The sequence below is a fragment of the Dipodomys merriami genome, unplaced genomic scaffold (assembly GCF_024711535.1).
Source record: "Dipodomys merriami isolate MVZ:Mamm:240054 unplaced genomic scaffold, mDipMer1.0.p SCAF_52, whole genome shotgun sequence".
Taxonomy (NCBI): domain Eukaryota; kingdom Metazoa; phylum Chordata; class Mammalia; order Rodentia; family Heteromyidae; genus Dipodomys; species Dipodomys merriami.
Window position 1 is genome coordinate 7,727,683 of NW_027206091.1, and position 20,595 is coordinate 7,748,277.

General features: G+C 50.1%; 1 protein-coding gene and 1 non-coding gene across 2 annotated transcripts; both read left to right on the forward strand.

Moving 5' to 3' along the window:
* The first annotated feature begins 213 nt into the window (after positions 1–213).
* Positions 214–10,712, forward strand: LOC138811148 (eukaryotic translation initiation factor 3 subunit K). Its single transcript, XM_069998790.1, has 8 exons — positions 214–359; positions 1,130–1,228; positions 3,113–3,233; positions 3,749–3,823; positions 5,877–5,943; positions 6,032–6,109; positions 9,200–9,325; positions 10,646–10,712. Exons 1-8 carry the CDS (start codon positions 301–303, stop codon positions 10,675–10,677), a joined length of 657 nt encoding a protein of 218 aa, XP_069854891.1. The 5' UTR covers positions 214–300; the 3' UTR covers positions 10,678–10,712.
* On the forward strand, positions 4,641–4,773 carry LOC138811368 (small nucleolar RNA SNORA9). The gene has a single exon (XR_011367363.1). It is a non-coding gene; the product is annotated as a small nucleolar RNA SNORA9 (small nucleolar RNA).
* Positions 10,713–20,595: the final 9,883 nt, after the last annotated feature.

The window sequence follows — 20,595 nt, forward strand, 5'->3', positions numbered from 1 at the left end:
TTGGTTTTTTTTTTTTTTTTACACGCCTTTGGTTCCAGCAGGGGCGGGGGCGAGTGCGCACGCGCGAAGTACGACTACTGGGCAGGAGTCACGTGGTAGCCGGAAAGCGCTGGGCTGTCAGAAAAGCATTTCCCTTCTTCTCTCGATCTCTTGGCCCCGCCCCCTCCTCGTCCCAGCACCGAGCTGTGAGGTGAGGAACGTGATGTATTTCCGTTTCCGTCCCCTCTTCCTCTTCTGCTCCTCGAGGAGCCGCCGGGGCCGGTTTTCGTCTGTTTGTGGCAGCAGAGCGCGACTGTAGTCATGGCGATGTTTGAGCAGATGAGAGCGAACGTGGGCAAGTTGCTCAAGGGTATCGACAGGTCTGAGTTGGGTCCGAGGGGTCGTTCTGGCCCCGCAGGGGTAGAAGACAGGAGATTTTCCGAGACAGCCAGGACGGGATATCCGGTCAGGGTCTTAAGCTTGCCCCTAGGTGAGGGTTTCTCGGTCTTTCTGCCTGCTAGAGGTCATCCTGGAGATGCCTGAGGATGTTTAGGCAGGCTTAGCAGCAGGAGCGATCTCGCGCTCGGACTGAGTTCCTTAGTTTCCCTCTCTGCCCCCTCAAGTCTCTCAGTACCTCCCTCCCTTGCCGGGTATATCCTTCATCCAGTTGTTCAGTGAAGTCTGCTCTGTCAGTGGTGGGCAATCTCGGGAACCAGAAGTGATCCATAAAGCCATAGGTGTTGTTCTTGTGGAGCAGTAATTGGCTGAATGAGGGGGTGGTGGGCGTTCCCCAAACCACACCGGGGTTCATTGGGGTCTGGAGAGGTCTGCTGGAGGTTTTATTAGGGGTTGTAGAATTGACTTACTGAGTAGAGTTGGTGATCAGGACCGGATATTTTTAGAGGGGCTGGACGTAGGGAAGAAAGGAGGGACAGATTAGTATCCCTTAACTTCTGTCTCCTCTCTGCTCACCCATTTTATGTTATATGGGGCAGGATTCCACTGCGTAGCCCTGGCTGACCTCAAACTCAGTGTGGCCTAGGCTTGCTTTGAAATCTCAAGAGAGTCTTGCCTCAGCCCCCTAGATGTTGGAATGACAGATGTTAGACCAACCACATCCCACTGTTTACCCACCTTGATTCTCCTCTAGGTACAATCCTGAGAATCTGGCCACCTTGGAGCGCTATGTGGAGACGCAGGCCAAGGAGAATGCTTATGATCTGGAAGCCAACCTAGCGGTCCTGAAGTTGTGAGTTATCCATCCCCTCCCCACCCCAGGCCAGCAGCTAGCAAACAAGTACTAATTCATGACAGCCCTGGGTGGGTGGGTGTCTGGGGCAGCCTGCAGTATGTCACTTATCTTTAGGATGCAAAACTAGGCAGCCCACTAAGTTTGGGGCCAACTTTTAAAATACTAGTTTCACCAGCTGGGCTCCAGTGGCTCACACCTATAATCCTAGAAAGCTGAGATCTTCAAAGCCAGCCCAATCAGACAAAGCCCCAAACAGATTGGAGATGCTTTTCTCCAATTAACCAACAAAATCCCATTAAGTGCTCAAGCTCCAACCGTGAGTAAAAAAGCTGAGCAAGAAATTGAGTCCCTGGGGCTGGGAAGGTGGCTCAGTGGTAGAGCGCTTGCCTTGAATGCCTGAGGCCCTTGGCTCGATTCCTCAGCACCACTGAAGAAAAAAGAAAAAAGCCAGAAGTGGCGCTGTGGCTCAAGTGGTAGAGCGCTAGCCTTGAACTGAAGAGCTGAGGGACAGTGCCCAGGCCCTGAGTTCACACCCTAGTACTGGTACACACATGGAACATCAAGACTCTGTCTTCTTGGTGGGTTGTTTAGGTTCTTCCCCTTGGGTCCTTTCTCAACACAGTGTAGAGGGTGGTTTTCCCACGTGTGTAATGGAAAAGGCAGTGGTGTTTCTGGGGATGGTTTGGATGTTGTTATCCACTGCCTGGTAAGTACTCAGTGGGTACTAAATACCAGGCTGCTAGGTTTCTTAGTGGGTTTTGGCCACTTGGTTGGTGTTTGTGGTGTGAGGATGGAACCCAGGGCCTCCTCATGTGCTTACTATGAGCGACGTCTCCATCCCTGGGCTTTTTGAGACCTCAGTTGTGTTTGTGGCCTAGTGACTGAACCCAGGGCCTTGTGTATGCTAAGCACTGGCTTTATCCCCAAGGTGGATTCCCAGTCTTCTCTTTGGGGAGGGAGGAAACTGAGTCACTGAATTTTAAGTAAGCATTCAAAGGCCATTCAAAGATGTTTGAACCTAGTCTTAGTGGGCTCCAGAGCTGTACCACCTCAAAGTATTGCTCCCTTCTCTTCCTCCCCACCCCCCTTTTTGCATTGGGAGTTGAACTCAGCCTCTTTCTTGGTAGGCAGGAGCTCTACCATTTCATTCTTGCATCCAGCTCCTTTTTGCCTTGGTCATTTTTTTCCTTCTTCCTCTCCCCCCTTTCCTTTTTTTTTTTTTTTTTTTTTTTTTTGCTAGTCCTGGGGCTTGAACTCGGGGCCTGGGCACTGTCCCTGAGCTGCTTTTGCTCAAGGCTAGCACTCTACCACTTCCAGCCTTTTCTGTTTATGTAGTACTGAGGAAGCAAACCTGGGGCTTCATACATGCTAGGCAAGCACTCTACCTCTAAGCCACATTCCTAGCCCATGGCTTGATCATTTTTGAGATGGGGTCTCTTAGGGCCATGACCCTCCTACTGTGCTTCTCTATGTTACCAGGGATGACAGGTACATACCAGTGCACCCAGCTGTTGGTTGAGATAGAGTCTCAACTAAGACTGGCCTCTATCGGTGATCCCCTAATTTCTTGCCTCCCAAGTAGCTAGAATTACAGTCTTGAGCCACCACACCTGGCTCTCCTCACAAACTAGTATCCCCCTATTAGGTGTTTGTGAGGGGACTGGGAATGTGGCTCAGTAGTAGAGGGCATGAGGATTTACTGTCCCCATCTTCAGCCAGGAGAAGTGAGCTTGAAGTTTAGGGTTCCTCTGCCAGAAAGTGTGATTGGGCCTAGAATGCAGGCCTGCCCAACTCTCAAACTCCAGAGTAAAGCAGTGGCACCCGGCAAAGCCTGGGGACCTGGGGGTGCCACTGTGCCATGTCTCTTGTGTCCCTCCTCAGGTACCAGTTCAACCCAGCCTTCTTTCAGACCACGGTCACTGCCCAGATCCTGCTGAAGGCCCTCACCAACCTGCCCCACACCGACTTCACCTTGTGCAAGTGCATGATCGACCAGGCACATGTATCCTTCACTGTGTCCTACACTGGGCACCGAGGAACTGGCCCAGGCTCGCTCACCTGGGCGGGACACTGCAGTGGTGGGATGGCCTGGCTCTGCTTTCAGTCAGGGTTCACAGTCCAGTGAGGAGATGACCAGACTCCTGTCCTTGACAGCCTAGCATGGTCAGCGCTGGGGCTGGAGGAACCAGCAGGACATGCCCCACCCCCCTTTCCTAGGTTCTAGAAGCCTCCTGAGATTGAGAATGCATGAAAGCCAAGGAAAGGCAAGGGTGACCCCAGAGAGCACCTGGGAGGAAGGCGGGAAGGAAGCGTTCAGAGCTGCCTTGGATACTGTGGGATAATTGCAATGTGGGCAAGCCACCATTTCTCAGCGGAATGGGGCTGGCTTCACGGCATGGGAGAACCATGGAAAGCTTTGGAATCACCAGCTGGTGTGGGCAGATTTATGCTCTAAGGCCTTGACCCCAGCCTCCCTGGGCTTTGTGGCCATTTTCCCTTAACATGCCCTCCTCCCAGCAAGAAGAACGGCCTATCCGGCAGATTTTGTACCTTGGGGACCTGCTAGAGACCTGCCATTTCCAGGCTTTCTGGGTAACTTCCTTGGTCTGTGGGTGGGGTGGGTGAGGGGAGCAGCTGGCTTGGTGGATGTGTGCTTGGTAGAGGCCCTGTGCCCCATGCTCTCCTCCAGTTTTTCAGCTCCTGTAAGATGTCCAGCCTCACTGAGCCACCTGACCTCCATATTCAGGCCCCAAGGAACTCTGCTTTCTTCCTTACCATAAGTCTGTGTGCTCCCTGTACAGCTAGACCTGAGAGGGTGAACACAGCTGGAGAGAGCCCAGGAACACACAGGCAAGCCCAGCCTGGAACTTAAATTTAAAATAAGAAAAGCTAGAGCAAGATTCACACATATCCTTGTGTATAGCCTTTTCTGTGACCTCAGAGAAACTGACCAAGGTCACCTTCCGCCCCTGGAGACCTTCCCTTACCCCTCACCACAACACACAGCTATTATCTACCCTTCCTAATGTCCCGCCTGCCCTTCCAGTGCAGTTTGCATCATGGCTGCATGCTGGGAAAAAGCGTTCTCTTTGGTCTGCCACCTCCTCCACCAGCTTTGTCCCTCCCCTCTACCCTCTCTAGTTGTGCTCTGTGCCAGGGGCCAGTTGGCTCTGTTTCTTGCTAGTATTGGGGCTTGAACTCAGGGCCTGGGCTCTGTCCCTACGAGGCTCAAGGTTAGCATTCTACCACTTAAGCCATAGCCCCACTTCCAGCTTTTTTGGTAGTTTGGTGGGGATGAGTTTCCTGCCTGGGCTGGCTTTAACTGCAATCTTCAAATCTCAGCCTCCTGAATAGCTAGGATTACAGGTGTGAGCCACGGGCACCTGACCTGGTTTTCATATAAAGCCTCTAGCAAGCCTCCAGCGTGCTTGGGTCTGCTGTGGCCCTGTGCATTCCTACAGAGCTTGCCAGAACAATCTTGAAAGGGTTTGAGGCCTTGTCCTGCTCCATCCAGAGCAAGGTTATAGAAATTTCAGACAGTTGCTTGCTTTAAAAAACAAAAACAAGGGCTGGGAAGGTGGCTCAGTGGTAGAGCACTTGCCTTGCATGCATGAGGCCCTGGGTTCGATTCCTCAGCACCACATAAGCAAAAAATTAAAAGCCGGAAGTGGCGCTGTAACTCAAGTGGTAGAGCGCTAGCCTTGAGCTGAAGAGCTGAGGGACAGCGCCCAGGCCCAGAGTTCAGGCCCCACGACTGGACCCCAAAAAACAAAAACAAAAGCCCTGAAAGCCTCACATTCCAGAAAGTCATGTCAAATGGGCAAGTTGGCATTGTCAGTTATCCTTCTGGGACAGGCTGCCTCTGCTATGCTTCCTGCTCCCTGTACTCATGTAGAGTGGGGTTTGACCTGCCCCTGCTCCTCCACACATACACTCTTCATAACCTCAGCAAGCCTGGGATAATAGTAAGACCCTATCTCAGAAGTCAGTTTGCTCCTGTCAGATCTCTATAGTCCTCTCCACATTGTTGGGTCCAGTAGGCCAGCCTCATCCTGTCCCTCAACCTGTCCCTTTGGCCTCCATGTGGGTGATCTCATCTGGCATCCTCCAGCCCTTCACCAGGGACTCCCAGGGCAGCTGTTCTCTTAGTTTTCCTGTAGCTCACTGGCTGCTGTTCCTGAGGGGCAAGGGGCAGTCATGGGGGGAGGGGGTTCCAGGCACTGTGACAGTGCAAAGGCCCTGAGATGGGTGGGTGCTTGGTATGTCAGAGAGGCCCAGAGGCTGGAGGCTAGTGAGGGCAAAATGGGTGGAGTAAGGGCACAGAAGTGGCACATAAATCCTATGGGGCTTGGGCCAGGGGATGTTGGCCCAAAGGTTGACTGATCTGCATGTGTCCTCTCTCTGGAGGCTGCTGTTCCCACCTGCCAGCTTTAAACCCATGCTTGTAGGCCGGTCACTTAGTTGCTATGTCTTAGTCTCCAGGCTTGTGCTAAAGTGAGTACAATGGCAGTAATGGGAACATAGAGACACGCTAGGGTCTCATTACATGTCCCAGGCTGGCCGTGAGCTTGGAATCCTGCCTGGCCTTCCACACTTTAACCCAAGCACTGCTATTAGTGGTAACCCTCTACCCTCCTCCTCTCAGCAAGCCCTGGATGAGAACATGGACCTTCTGGAAGGCATAACTGGCTTCGAGGACTCTGTGCGGAAGTGTAAGTCCACCAAGCATGGGCTCTGCAGGGGAGGCCGGGATGGCAGCAGGGCCCTGTAGCGTCCAGTTGCACCTTTGTTCCCAACCAGTTATCTGCCATGTGGTGGGCATCACCTACCAGCACATCGACCGCTGGCTGCTGGCCGAGATGCTTGGGGATCTGACAGGTAAGGTCTGGGTCCTTGGGCCAACCTGGGAGCGGGGAGGGCAGGCATGGGCATTGGGCCTCAGCCATCTAGGCTGTTTCCAAGCCCAGGGAGAAAACTGCTTCCTCAGGGAGCTCCTGCACCATGTGTCCACTTCCTATCCAACACCCAGTTGAGCCAGCTCTGGGCCAGACACTGTTCAGACATGCTGGGCACGTGGCTGTGAACAGCAGACTGGAGACGTGTTCTTGTAGATGTCTGTGGCCTGGCGTGATTGACCCTGAAGGACAGTGAGAGTGGACTGAGGTGGGCAGATAGAGATGGGGACCAGGGCAGGGCTGCCCTTCAGTTCACTGGGGGGCCCGGGGCCAGAGCTGGGTGTCGGGTCTTTGTCCGTCCCACGAAAGATGGACGGGGTCTGAGGAAAGGTAAGTGCGGCCACTCGCCCATTCCCCAGCCTCCCTCAGCCCGGGAGATAATCAGACGCACCGGGGAGTCAAGTCGAGCAGGAAAAAACTCGTTTATTAAGCCATTTTTAAAGCAAAAAAGAGCAGGTGGCATGGCAGGGGAGGAAGAGGATCCAATCGCTGTTAAGGTCACACCCTATCATGCACCTAAGCTTCCACAGGCTGGTTACGCACTGAACGTAAAGCAAATTGGGTTCTGCCCACTCTTTTTTTTTTTGTCGGTCGTGGGGCTTGAACTCTGGGCCTGGGCGCTGTCCCTCAGCTCTTCAGCTCAAGGCTAGCGCTCTACCACTTGAGCCACAGTGCCACTTCCGGTTTTCTGGTGGTTTATTGGAGATAGGAGTCTCACGGTCTCACGGTCTCTCCTGCCCGGGCTGGCTTTGAACCGCGATCCTCAGATCTCAGCCTCCTGAGTAGCTAGGATTACAGGCGTGAGCCACCAGCGCCCGGTGGGCTCTGCCCACTCAACTCCATCTCAGCGCCATCTTTGCTGCCCATGTGCCCTACAGATTCCCCCTTTTTTGTTTTAATGGCAGACCCTCCTCCTAGTTATCCTTTTCTCTCCTCTGTAAAGGTTATTTTAACAGGATTACATTGGTAAGAATAGCATTGGCCACGCAGGGGGTTTGAGGCAAGTCTGGGGGGCGAGATTCACCAGACAAGGATAGGGAGGGCCCTTGTGCATGATCCAAGAGCCCGTCCCAGTGACCTCACATCCCCACCTAGCACAGTAATAAACACCAGTCCCACCACAGTTAGAAATGTCCAAAGCAGGGGCGGGGAAGGTGGCTCAGTGGTAGAGCGCTTGCCTTGCATGCCTGAGGCCCTGGGTTCGATTCCTCAGCACCACATAAGCAAAAAGAAAAAAGCCGGAAGTGGCGCTGTGGCTCAAGTGGTAGAGAGCGCTAGCCTTGAGCTGAAGAGCTGAGGGACAGCGCCCAGGCCCAGAGTTCAGGCCCCACGACCGGACCAAAAAAAAAAAAGTAATGTCCAAAGCAGTTCAGTTAATTCCTGGGCATATATAAAAGTCAATATCTTGTAAGGTTGTCCTCTTCAGAACATGGGAGCAGCCTGGGTATTGGGAGTTCCGCACATGTGGCTCGGTGCATCCTCGCGGGCCCCCACACTCATGCCGTTCTACTGTAGTCCAGAAAAATAAGGAAATTTTAAAACAAACTGCAGACATAGCAAAGCAATCCTGGGCACCTGATGTCTTTTAAGTAAGCCAGTTCCTTGTACATGCCTTTAAGCTAGCACGGGGGTCAAGATGACCTTTGAGCTTTACTGTCAGCTCCCAAGGGCTCCCAACAGCTGGGGAAGTGATTGGAGGGAAAACCTCCAAGTTGTGGGGGTAAGGCCTTGGGGGCCTTTGTCCTTTTATCTGAATGAGCCAGAGAAGGTCCTGAGCAGGGAGGGCCTAGATCGGAAGGGTGCTTTTGAAAATTTCCACCAAAACAGACCAGAATGTTCATACATTGACTTTTGCAAAGAGAACAACAGCAAGGAAAACTAAGAGTTAACACGATTGCTGATTGTGTCTGGGACAGGGAGTTGAAACAGAGAGAACACTGATGGGCTTAGGGGTCGACTCCTGGGGACATTCCTTGAAGAGTTTTTTGTTTTTTTGTTTTTGTCATGGGGCCTGAACTAAGTGTTTTGTGTATTTGAAAGTGAAGTTGGCTCACACCTTTAATCCTAGCTACTCTGAGGCTGAGATCTAAGGATCATAGTTCAAAGCCAGCCTGAGCAAAAAAAGTCTGAGAGACTCTGAATCTCCAGTTAACCACCAGAAAATCAGAAGTGGTGCTGTGGCTCAAAAGTGTTAGAGCGCTAGTCTTGAGCAAAAAGCTGAGGGATACTGCCCAGGTCTCACAACTGGGGGGAAAAAAGTGACATTAAAAGCTTTTTTTGGGGGGAGGGGTCCCGTGATGGGGCCTGAACTCTGGGCCTGGGCGCTGTCCCTCAGCTCTTCAGCTCAAGGCTAGTGCTCTACCACTTGAGCCACAGCGCCACTTCCGGCTTTTTTCTGTTTGCTTATGTGGTGCTGAGGAATCGAACCCAGGGCCTCATGCATGCAAGGCAAGCGCTCTACCACTGAGCCACCTTCCCAGCCCCACATTAAAAGCTTTTTATAGACTGCATGTGAAAGTACTTGACTATAGTCTCACCACTCAGAAAGCAGAGTTAGGAGGATATTAGTTTGAGACTATCCTGGGGATATATGAAACCTTGTGTCTCCTACCAAGAAAAAGTGGGAAAATATGACACACACCTCAGAATTTAAAACAAAGAAGGGTTAGGCTGATCAGTATCAAATTGGTAATTGTTGTACAGAAAATATGGCTGGCCACTGCTTTAGCAGGATGTTTGGGTTCTTCAGGGTCAAATAGCCTTACTCCTGGTGTTAATGTTGGGCATAGTCCTGGTGGGGAAGGAAATCTGCCTGGAGAGAAAAGGGAAGAGGTGAAGACCAAGCACTCTCTGGGGAGGACAAGAAAGCCGGAGTGCCCTCTAGTGGCTGTGTGTGGAATGGGCCATGGGAGGGCAGCAGGGAGATTTACCAGGGGAGGCCGCTGCCATCCAGGCAGGAGAGGTTGGTTGGTGTCATTAGCACTGCCTCCTGTGCTTCCCGTGTCACCTGCAGACAACCAGCTGAAGGTGTGGATGAGCAAGTACGGCTGGAGTGCTGATGACTCGGGACAGATCTTCATCTGTAGCCAGGAGGAGAGCATCAAGCCCAAGAACATCGTGGAGAAGATCGACTTCGACAGTGAGTGCCACCCACCCACCACAGACACCACACTGGGCGCAGAGGACCCCAGGGAGGCCATCACTTCCTAAATCAGGGCTGGGAAATTTGCATCTGCCACACTGTAGAAAAAGAACTCCCCAGAGCCGAGAAGACTAGCCTGGCAGGGTTTCCACACCCTGCAGTCCCAGGCACTCTGTCCCTTTGGGACCCAGCGTATCACCAGCAGGTTCTGGAGGTGGGTTCGTGTGGTGTGGGATATTTGAGTCCCCACCTCACAGCTTAGGGTGATCTTATCTCTCTGTGTCAATTTCCTCATGAAACTGGGTGCCAGTGGCTCACGCCTGTAATCCAAACTATACAGGAAGCTGAGATCTGAGATTCATGGTTCAAAGCCAGGCCAGGCAGGAAAGTCCATGAGACTCTGATTTCCACTAAACTACAAAAAAAAAAGCCAGAAGTGACACCATGACTCAAGTGGTAGAGTGCTGGCCTAGAGCAAAAAATGTTTAGGGACAGTGCCCAGGTCCAGAGTTGAAGCCCTAGGACTGGCACCCAAAAAAAACAAAACACTTGAGAATGACATTTACAGTAATGATGGCCACTGGGTGACATCAATCCTGTAAGGAAGATGTGCTCACTGCAGTCCATCAGCTAGTAGAAACACTGTGATGTTTACCACATGAAATAACACGGAGCACAGAGTGGCTGGTTTGATACTGAAGGGAGGAATGGAGCAAAGATGATTACCTTTGCCCCATGGACCTTCCCTGTAAAAGCGATGCCCTGCTGGGACCTGAGAGAATTCCAGCAGCTTGAGGCAGGCTGTCCAGATTCAGTACTGTGATGCTGATAGTGATGGCACTTAGTACCCAGTGTGTTTCTAGGCACTTCAGGACTGAGGCTCAAACTCAGCCTTTGTGCCTACTCAGCTGACACTCTACCACTTGAGCCATACTTCCATCTTGGCTTTTTACCAGTGTTTTTGGAGACTTTGAACCACATCCCTCTGGATCTCAGCCTCCTGCGTAGCTGGGATGACAGGCACACCTTTTAACCCCACAATCCTACAGAGAAGCTGCTTCTTGCTTGTGGGGAAACTGAGCTCTTAAGTGACTTGCCCAAGGCTAACCTGCTGTCATCAAGAAGAGCTGAGATTTTAACCCAGGCCTTGTCCTGGAGTCCCTGGTTTTGTGTTATCTACTACATCAAATTGCCTTTGTGGTGGTAACCTTGGCTCTCCAGGGGGCCGGCGATCCACCCCTGGGGTAGGGGTGGGCAGCTAAAGGCTCACCTCCCACTCTTCCCAAGCTCACCCTGGTTCCTTCCTTTTGTCCCCAGGTGTGTCCAGCATCATGGCCTCATCCCAGTAACTGCAGGCGTTCAATAAAGATTTGTAGATGGGGCACTCCTGTGTCCTGCTCTTTATCCTGTGCCCAGCAGAGGGAGCCCTAGCACAGCGCTCCACACCCTCCCCTGGGAGCTTCCTCCTTCCCTTGACTTCCTCACCTCCCTCCACCCTGCTACTGGCTGTTAGCCATGCCCCCACCTTCCTGACCTGTGGAGCTGTAGGGGTGAGTCAGTCAGGAGGAAGAGGGGAGCGGTCTGCAAGGCTCTGTGTCCTCTTGCTTTTCTTTTTTTTTTTTTTTTTTTTTTTTTTTGGTCGGTCGTGGGGCTTGAACTCTGGGCCTGGATGCTGTCCCTCAGCTCTTCAGCTCAAGGCGAGCGCTCTACCACTTGAGCTACAGCGCCACTTCCGGTTTTCTGGTGGTTTATTGGAGATAGGAGTCTCACAGTCTCTCCTGCCCGGGCTGGCTTTGAACCGCGATCCTCAGATCTCAGCCTCCTGAGTAGCTAGGATTACAGGCGTGAGCCACCGGCGCCTGGCTGTCCTCTTGCTTTTCTGAGGCTCCATTTCCTCATCTGGAAAGGAAAGAATGGGCCCTTCTTCAGGACCTAACAGTGGGGGCAGGCCTGTTCTCTGCAAGGGTGTGAACCAATAGTAGAGTGTGGGGATTCCTCTCTTGCTCCAGCCTTGGGGAGGCAGAGGCAGGAGAGTTCCAGCCAATAAATGGAAAAGAAAGCCATCATCATCACCAAGGTGATGAGCTGGCCTTCCATAGTTTTGTTTTCTGGGTTATTTTTTTCCTGTCCCTGAGCTGCTGTTGCTTAAGGCCAGTACTCTCACAGCTCTTTTTGTGTGTGTGGGGTGGGGGGGGTCAGTCATAGGGCTTGAACTCTAGGCCTGGGCGCTGTCCCTCAGCTCTTCAGCTCAGGGCTAGCACTCTACCACTTGAGTCACAGCATCACTTCCGGCTTTTTCTGTGTGTGTGGTACTGAGGAATCAAACCTGGGGCTTCATGCATGCTAGTCAAGCACTCTACCACAAGGCCACATTCCCAGCCTCTCATATGCTTTTCTGCCCTTTGAGTCAGGATCCTCAGATCTCAGCCTTCTGAGTAGCTAGGATTATAGGCCTGATCCACCAGTGCTCAACTCAATCCATACCCTTGTAGCTGGAGAAACTACCAGGTTGGGACGTCCTTCTCTGAGCCAGGCAGCCAGTCTTCCTATCCCAGCACACAGACTCAGTCCTGGGTCTGGGTGGTGGTCATGGCGCATTCTATCAGAGGATCCCCAATTCTCTGGCCTGCACAAGGTGAGAGGTGGAGACATCAAAAAATGGAAGAGATGGACCAAGATAGTCACCCTTGGTGCCAGCCCTCTTTCCTCCCTGCCCAGGGAATTCCTCACCCTCCCCGACCCCTCCCTCCTGCATTCCTCCAAGGGCCTTGTCCTGGGGAGCCAGGCAGGGCCAGGCACCCTTTGCCCTGGGCTCCAGCCCCAAACAGGCACCAGGAACTAGGAAGTGTCCTAACCCTGGGGACAGGCCAGAAGTGTGCTTTGCAGCTGACAAGCTTGTTCAGATTAGCAAGAGGCACCCCTCTGGTCGGGGTGACAGGCATCTACTTGGCAGGTGCCCTTGAATAGAACGCAGCCTGTGCCACAGGCTGTGGCTGCAGTATGCTGGCGGAAGGAATAAACTTTTGCTCTTTGGGAGCCGCATTTTGCCCTACTTTGCTGGCCTGCTTCTACTCAAGGAAGATCATACCTTGAGCACTTGGCTCTGGCCATAAACTTCCGTAAATCTAAACCCCAGCCAAGTGGCTTTTGAATATCAGTCCCCCTCCATGTCTGGGGTTTACAGCTGGGGAGAATTATAATTGGGCCCCCAGTTGGGAATTGTTGCCAGGAATCTGCATGTAGCACCTTGGCCATTGTTTCCCATGCCTGTTGGGGCCCAGGGCTTCTGTTCTAGCTGTTTCCATTGTGGCCTCTGACCTCCCAGAGGCTGTTGGACTGCTCACCTTGCTCTGTATTGCTAACTGTGAAATATAGGGGTTTAGCTTGGTGGTAGAGTGGAGAGTTAACCATGTTCAAGTCCATCCCTAGCACTCCAAATGAAAAAAAAAAAATACATTTAATTCTGACCAAGCTGGCTCATGCATGTCTATAATCCCAGCTACTCTGGGGGCTGAGATCTGAAAATCATAGTTTGAAGCCAGCCAGCCCAGGCAGGAAAACCCATGAGATTCTTGTCTCCAACTAACCACCAAAAAGATGGAAATGGAGGTTGTGGCTCAAATGGTGGAGCACACATATACACATACACACTCCAAAAGATTAACTACTTTTTGTTTCAGTGACCAAAATAAAGATCCCCTCCCTGCTTTCCTGGTGGCCTGATATTTTTGGGGAAGGAGATACATTGAAGTGGACCCTGAGAAGGGGCCCCAGCTGGTATGAGTCTATTTTGAGCCTTGCCTTTGTTTTAGGGATTTTAGACTTGATGGGCCTAGTTCCCAGAATGAACAAAATGCATCTGGTCCCCCTCTCCTGAACAACCTAACCCACCCTTGACTGTTGAGTTAAAAGACTGACCTATAAAACAGATAGGTTGTGGGCTGGGAAGGTGGCTCAGTGGCAGAGTGCTTACCTTGCATGCATGAGGTCCTGGGTTCAATTCCTCAGCACCACATAAGCAGAAAAAGCTGGAAGTGGCAGTGTGGCTCAAGTGGTAGAGCGCTAGCCTTGAGCTGAAGAGCTGAGGGACAGCGCCGAGGCCCAGAGTTCAGGTCCCACGTCCAGCAAAAAAAATAAAACAGGTTGTAATCTGGCTCCAACTGCCTTTTGCACATGCTTAAGGTAAACTCCACCTATTGGCCACCTGTGTGTGGTCTGGTCTGACTGTACAATCCTTTGTGTGTTGCGATCCCATTGGTCACCTGCGTGTGACCAGGCTCAACCTCATGGATTTTGCCTTTAACAACCAAAGAATGGGGGCCATCTGGGGTTGCAGTATCAGCTCTGGAGCCTGTGCTTGGGCCCTGACCGCTCAGTGTAGGAACCTTCTCAGTAAAGTTGCTTCTTTGTTAACAACTTTGTTGTGGTGGGCTCTGTCACTCCAGACTACTAGGTGGGCTTGCCTGCCTGAGTAGGGGTCTTCCTACGACACTTAATGGGGGCTTGTCCGGGATAGAGCTCTTAGCTACTCCAACCTGAGGGGGATTGAAGTCCCCAGCCGGGAGGACAGTGTGTGGGCACTCAGCTGTTGGAGAGAAGTTCCCAGAAAAGCCTTGAGGTAAGCTGCGGTCAACCTAGGTAGAGAAGGCGCCAGAGTGAAGCCAAAAGTAGGGTGAGGCTGGACGCAGCAGAGTCCCCTATGGCCGAGGAGGTCCAGGGACCCCTCAATTCCACCAGTCCTAGCAGTCCTAGTTGGACAGGGGCTTGCTTGTGGAGAAAATAGGTTGAGAGGAAAAGTAACTTTTGGTTTGGGGATCCCTCCTTATTCTATGTATAATCGTGTCTGTGTCTCATTGTGCTTTTGCTTTTGCTAGCCATGTTTGTAACTGGATTTACAGGAAAAATATGGGGCAAAGTGAGTCCATGAGGCCACTCCTGCGACACCCCTAGACCTTGTCCTACTTCATGTCAAACAAACAAAAAACCTGCTAGTTCTGCTTTTGTCACTTGCTTCTTTGTCAATTATGAAACTGTCACTGACCACCTGCAAGTGGTCCCAGTAAGATCTCAGCCTCAGGCCTTGGCCCAGGGGGGGTCTGAGCATGGGGGAGAACTTGGTAGTCTGAGAGGATGGTCGCTAGGGACTTCTTTCCCTTGCCCCAAGATGACTGGGAATTCTCCTCCACCTTGGAAGACTCCTGGGTCAACATTTGCAGGAATCTAAAAGAAAAATCCTCTGGAGGTGAGTAGAGGGGGTTCGAGTCCCTGGTAAGTGGATTTGAGTCCCACTTGTGAATGGTGGTGAGATGTCGCCCCATTCACTGAGACCTGATTTTGTGGCCACTTGTCTTGTTTATTTTTCTGAAGTAGGGAAGTTCTGGGTGAGAGTGGCAGGCTCACTCAGCAGACTCTAGATTCAGTTTGCTGAGGGGGAGCCGCACAGAGTTCTGGTAGGGATGAGCTGGGGGCCCATTAGACCCCAACTCAGCCTTCGTCTTGTCCTGTTTTAGAATTGGTACCAGTTTTAAATGTGGATCCTTGGTTTTTGTGTTTAGTTGTATTTTTGTTATTTGAACATCTCTGGGGGAATAAAAGTTCAGCCTCCAGCTGGGCTTGGTCAGACCTGCTTTGTCCCCCTCCCTGTGAGGCATGGAAGGTTGCGGAACTAGTTTGGCCCCCTTCAAGCCCCCTTCAAGGCTGAATTTTCCCCCTATGGAAGCTGCCTGAGGGGAGGGTATAGACTGCTGTGAGCCAGGTTTGGAGACATTCAGCTGGTCCTGTTTAGTTTTAAGTGACACCCCCCCCCCTTCCTCCAGCTAAAGGTATTCAAAAGATCAATTGGTGAAATGCTAAACAATCAAGCCCTGGGAAAATGAAGCTCAACAAAGGTACTTTGTTAAAAAAAAGGAAAATCTTAGCCGGGCACTGGTGGCTCACGCCTGTAATCCTAGCTTCTCCGGAGGCTGAGATCTGAGGATTGCGGTTCAAAGCCAGCCCGGGCAGGAGAGATTGTGAGACCGTGAGACTCCTATCTCCAATAAACCACCAGAAAACCGGAAGTGGTGCTGTAGCTCAAGTGGTAGAGCACTCGCCTTGAGCTGAAGAGCTGAGGGACAGCACCCAGGCCCAGAGTTCATGCTCCACGACCGACAAAAAAAAAATGAAAATCTTGTCTTAAATATTTGTTATCTGAAGATTTAGAAAATGTTAGTCCAACTGATTTTAATTTTTGTGTGCTTTAAGATCTGTGTGTTACATGAGTGTGAACGTGTTCAAGATAGAATTGTCAGCATGTTGTAACAATTGGATGAGTTTTACGTTTAAAATTCAAAAGGTTATGAGGTTTGGACATTACCAAAAATTTTAAAGAATCTCAACATCATTTTAAAAGGCTTTTTAAGGATTCTTTAACTTGAAAAATAGAAAACCTGATATTTTAAAATCTAATATTTTAAAATGCATAAAGCTATTTATACTGTAGTCAAGTTATCTGGCTTAACAAAAATGCATTGGCTATTTGGGATTTAGTTCCCCTAGCTAAAATTTGGGGATAAATATTAGAAATTTAAAAAGGCCAGGCGCCGGTGGCTCACGCCTGTAATCCTAGCTACTCAGGAGGCTGAGATCTGAGGCTCACCGTTCAAAGCCAACCCTGGGCAGGAAAGACCGTGAGACTCCTCTCTCCAATAAACCACTAGAAAACCAGAAGTGGCGCTGTAGCTCAAGTGGTAGAGCGCTCGCCTTGAGCTGAAGAGCTGAGGGACAGCGCCCAGGCCCAGAGTTCAAGCGCCATGACCAAAAAAAAAAAAAAAAAAAATAGAAATTTAAATGTAAAGGTTAGTTTAACACTGTCAAAGAAGTACCTGTTCTGTCTGTTTAAAACTGTGTATTTCATTCAAGAACCAAGAGAAAAGAAAGGGTAAAAACTTAGAAGCCAACAGAAGACCTATCTTTAGGGGTGAGAGGTGAATGGACAGAAGTGCAGTTCAGCTGGTCATGCATGGTGGGACAGGCCCAGGGGAGGGGGGAACCACAGATGGTGGGGTGGGCCCTGGGAGGAGTCCACGCATGGTAAAAGATGGCAAGCTGGTACAAACACAGTTCATCTAAACCTAAAGAATCGGATTGGGTATGTACCCATTCCACAGAAGGGGCCAAGTTGGTCCATCTTTGTTCTGTCCCTTTTCCCTGCAGATAGACACTAGAAACATGATGGTAAAAATTAGTAATGTGATGATTTGATTAGCATTGCTAAAACTGCCCCTTGGATGTATTAAAATTAAAATTAAAAAGACCTTAAAAAGAGGTTTTAAAAGTTTTATTTGTATCATATGACTTGCTCTCAATGATGTTCTATAGTTAGGATATGTTTTTAAAAAGTCATAAAGGTGGGCTGGGAAGGTGGCTCAGTGGTAGAGCGCTTGCCTTGCATGCATGAGGCCCTGGGTTCGATTCCTCAGCACCACATAAGCAAAAAGAAAAAAAAGCCGGAAGTGGCGCTGTTGCTCAAGTGGTAGAGCGCTAGCCTTGAGCTGAAGAGCTGAGGGACAGTGCCCAGGCCCAGAGTTCAGGCCCACGACCGGACCCAAAAAAAAAAAAAAAAAAAAAAGTCATAAAGGTGTTAAGTCTAGCTTCTTGGTATAATGATGGTGATCGTAATTCTTGCATTAAAGAAAAATTGTCAGGCTGGGAAGGTGGCTCAGTGGTAGAGTGCTTGTCTTGCATGCATGAGGCCCTGGGTTGTATTCCTCAGCACCACATAAGCAGAAAAAAAAAAGCCAGAAGTGGCGCTGTGGCTCAAGTGGTAGAGCGCTAGCCTTGAGCTGAAGAGATGAGGAACAGCGCCCAGGCCCAGAGTTCAGGCCCCACAACAGGGCCCCCCCCAAAAAAAAAAAAAAAGAAAAGAAAAATTGTCATTTGAGTTTAAAAGGTTTTTTTTTTTAGTTTTTTTTAATTTTTTAATTTTTTTATTGTGAGTTTAAAAGCTTTAATGTGTATCTGTTTTAAAACAAGCAGCTGAGAGGCAGTGAGTGACACTTGACCTCAAGATTTCAAGGGATCTTTTCAAAAAGCAATGAAAACTAAAGTATAAAATATTAAAAAGAGATTAATAAGAGGCTTAAAAAATTAGGAATGGATTTTGTTTTTTTGGTATTTTTTTGTTTTTTGGGGGGGTCTGGTCATGGGGCCTGAACTCTTGGCCTGGGTGCTGTCCCTCAGCTCTTCAGCTCAAGGCTAGCGCTCTACCACTTGAGCTGCAGCACCACTTCCAGCATTTTTCTTTTTGTTTATATGGTGCTGAGGAATCGAACCCAGGGCCTTAGGCATGCAAGGCAAGCACTCTACCACTGAGCCACCTTCCCAGCCCAAGGAATGGATTTTGGATATAAAGTTTAAAAGTAAAATTGTTTTTAACATTTGCCTCAAAGTGCACAAAGGAAAAATTAGGATTACCAAAATAACTGCTATTCCAGTTTGCTCTTACAGGTTTTTTGTAACAGTTTCCAGCAAGCCCAGAGGAAAGCACAGAGGATTCTTACCCAAGTTTGTCAGATGTAACTCTGGCTCTTAATAAGTTCCAGGTAAGAGCATGCTTAAAAGCTACTTCTATGTTGACCACCTAGTTGCTTTTAATTGGAGTAAAGTGGCCTTTTATAAGACTCATTGATCTGGGGCTGGGAAGGTGGCTCAGTGGTAGAGCGCTTGCCTTGCATGCCTGAGGCCCTGGGTTCGATTCCTCAGCACCACATAAGCAAAAAGAAAAAAGCCGGAAGTGGCGCTGTGGCTCAAGTGGTAGAGCACTAGCCTTGAGCTGAAGAGCTGAGGGACAGCGCCCAGGCCCAGAGTTCAGGCCCCACGACCGGACCAAAAAAAAAAAAAAAAAGACTCATTGATCTGCAAACTGGTTCAAAGCCAGCCCAGGCAGAAAAAGGTCCCTGTGAGACTGTCACCTCTAATCAGCCAGCAGAGTGCTGAAAGAGCAAGCAGGGTTGCTTTGGGACTCAAACTGACAGTGCTAGCCTTGAGCTGTAGAGCTGAGGGACAGTACTCAGGCCCTGAGTTCAAGTCCAGTGATCAACTAAGGGAAATGCCAGTGAAGCATTTATCCCAGTGTGGAGGAGACACTCCTGGGACAAAAGCAATGGAGGAGCATCCAGAGGCAGTAAGCCACTGCTTGAATGGCAGAAATAATGTCAGATCCTAGAGTCATTTGTGCATGGCATTTCAAAAATTGTTCAGAGAGGCCGGGTGCTGGTGGCTCACACCTGTAATCCTAGCTACTCAGGAGGCTGAGTCTGAGGATTGCGGTTCAAAGCCAGCTCAGGCAGGAAAGTTCCTGAGACTCTTATCTCCAATAAACCCGCTAGAAAACCCGAAGTGGTACTGTGGCTCAAGTGGTAGAGCACTTGCCTTGAGCTGAAGAGCACAAGGACAGCGCCCAAGCCCAGAGTTCAAGCCCCACGACCGACAAAAAACAAAAACAAAAAACTGGTCAGAGAGCCGGGTGTCGGTGGTTTACACCTGTAATCCTAGCTACTCAGGAGGCTGAGATCTGAGGATCAAGGTTCAAAGCCAGCTGGGGCAGGAGACTCTGTGAAACTCTTATCTCCAATAAAAATCACCAGAAAAAAATCACCAGAAAACTGGAAGTGGCGCGTAGAGTGCTAGCCTTGAGCTGAAGAGCTGAGGGACAGCGTTCGGGCCTGGAGTTCAATGCCCACGATGGACAAAAAAAAAACAAAAAACAAAAATTGGTCAGAGGCAGGAGGTCATGGGAAGATGGTTTGTAAGCATGCCTAATGTCCATGACTGTCTACATTGTAAGGGACAGGAACTTGCCAGCCCTCTATGATAGTAGTAAAAAGCTAAAGTTATAAACTGTGGGGGATAGTTTAAATCTGAACCCCTGTATGTGCCAAAAGCCCTAACTGGCAGTAACTGAGCTGACACCAGCTACATGAAATTCATCTGTTCAAAAAAAGGGGGGGAGGGGCTGGGAAGGTGGCTCAGTGGTAGAGTGCTTGCCTTGCACGCCTGACACCACATAAGCAAAAAGAAAAGAGCCGGAAGTGGCACTGTGGCTCAAGTGGTAGAGCGCTAGCCTTGAGCTGAAGAGCTGAGGGACAGGGCTCAGGCCCAGAGTTCAGGCCCCACGACTGGACCCAAAAAACAAAAACAAAACAAAAAAAAAAAGTTTATAAAACTGAGAGTGTGTTTCTATTGACATCTGTCTGAAGGCTTGCACAGGTAACTTAGGCACTAGAGATCACATTCCTAAGCCATCCAGAAAGATTCTTTTGCAAACGAGAGTGCTGAACAAGCTACACTGCTATAGCCGGACAAAAGGTCTGTGCATTTGTCAAAAGTTTTGTTTTGTTTTTTTGGGGGGGTCCGGTCGTGGGGCCTGAACTCTGGGCCTGGGCGCTGTCCCTCAGCTCTTCAGCTCAAGGCTAGTGCTCTACCACTTGAGCCACAGCACCACTTCTAGCTTTTTTCTTTTTGCTTATGTGGTGCTAAGGAATCGAACCCAGGGCCTCATGCATGCAAGGCAAGCACTCTACCACTGAGCCACCTTCCCAGCCCCTGTCAAAAGTTAAAATATTGTTCTTACTGACATCTAACCCTGGTAACCTCTTTGTAAAATAGGCTAAGGTTATAGGTTCCTGGCTAGGTAGGATCAACACCCCTGAGTCAGCTTGAAGAAGTTACAGAAGATGAATCTTCACCCATCATCCCCTTTTTAAGACCAAGGGTCCAGAGTCAGTTTTGGAAAAATGAGGCAAAATAGATAAAAGTTGTCTTGGTAAATTGTCCTGGGCCATTGTCTAGACAGTCTTAAAGACTAGTGGGGCCACAGCCTACCAAGTCTATGGACTGCATCCTTAACCAGTCTCTGTAGGAATTTACAGCCCAGCACCAGGGGTGACAGTCCCTTGGAGCCACTGAGAGACCTTGCTGCTGCTGCTGCTGCTGCTGCACACCCTAATGGGTAAAGTTCAACAACAGCCTGACAGTCACCTGGAGGAAATCTACATCTTCACCCAGACCACCTCCACTGTGGTAAAAGTAGACTGAACTCCTGCCTGATTCCATCACCTGAGACTGCTTCCCGGTTGAAAGCTGCTAAAACCAAGATCTTGTGGGACATTATGTTGGTGATATCCAGTAACCCTCTCTACTCCCACAGTGGATATTGGGGGCAAGGATATCACTGGCCTGCCTTAGGCACTTCAGGGCATAGTGACTGGAAATCCACTCTATAGTCA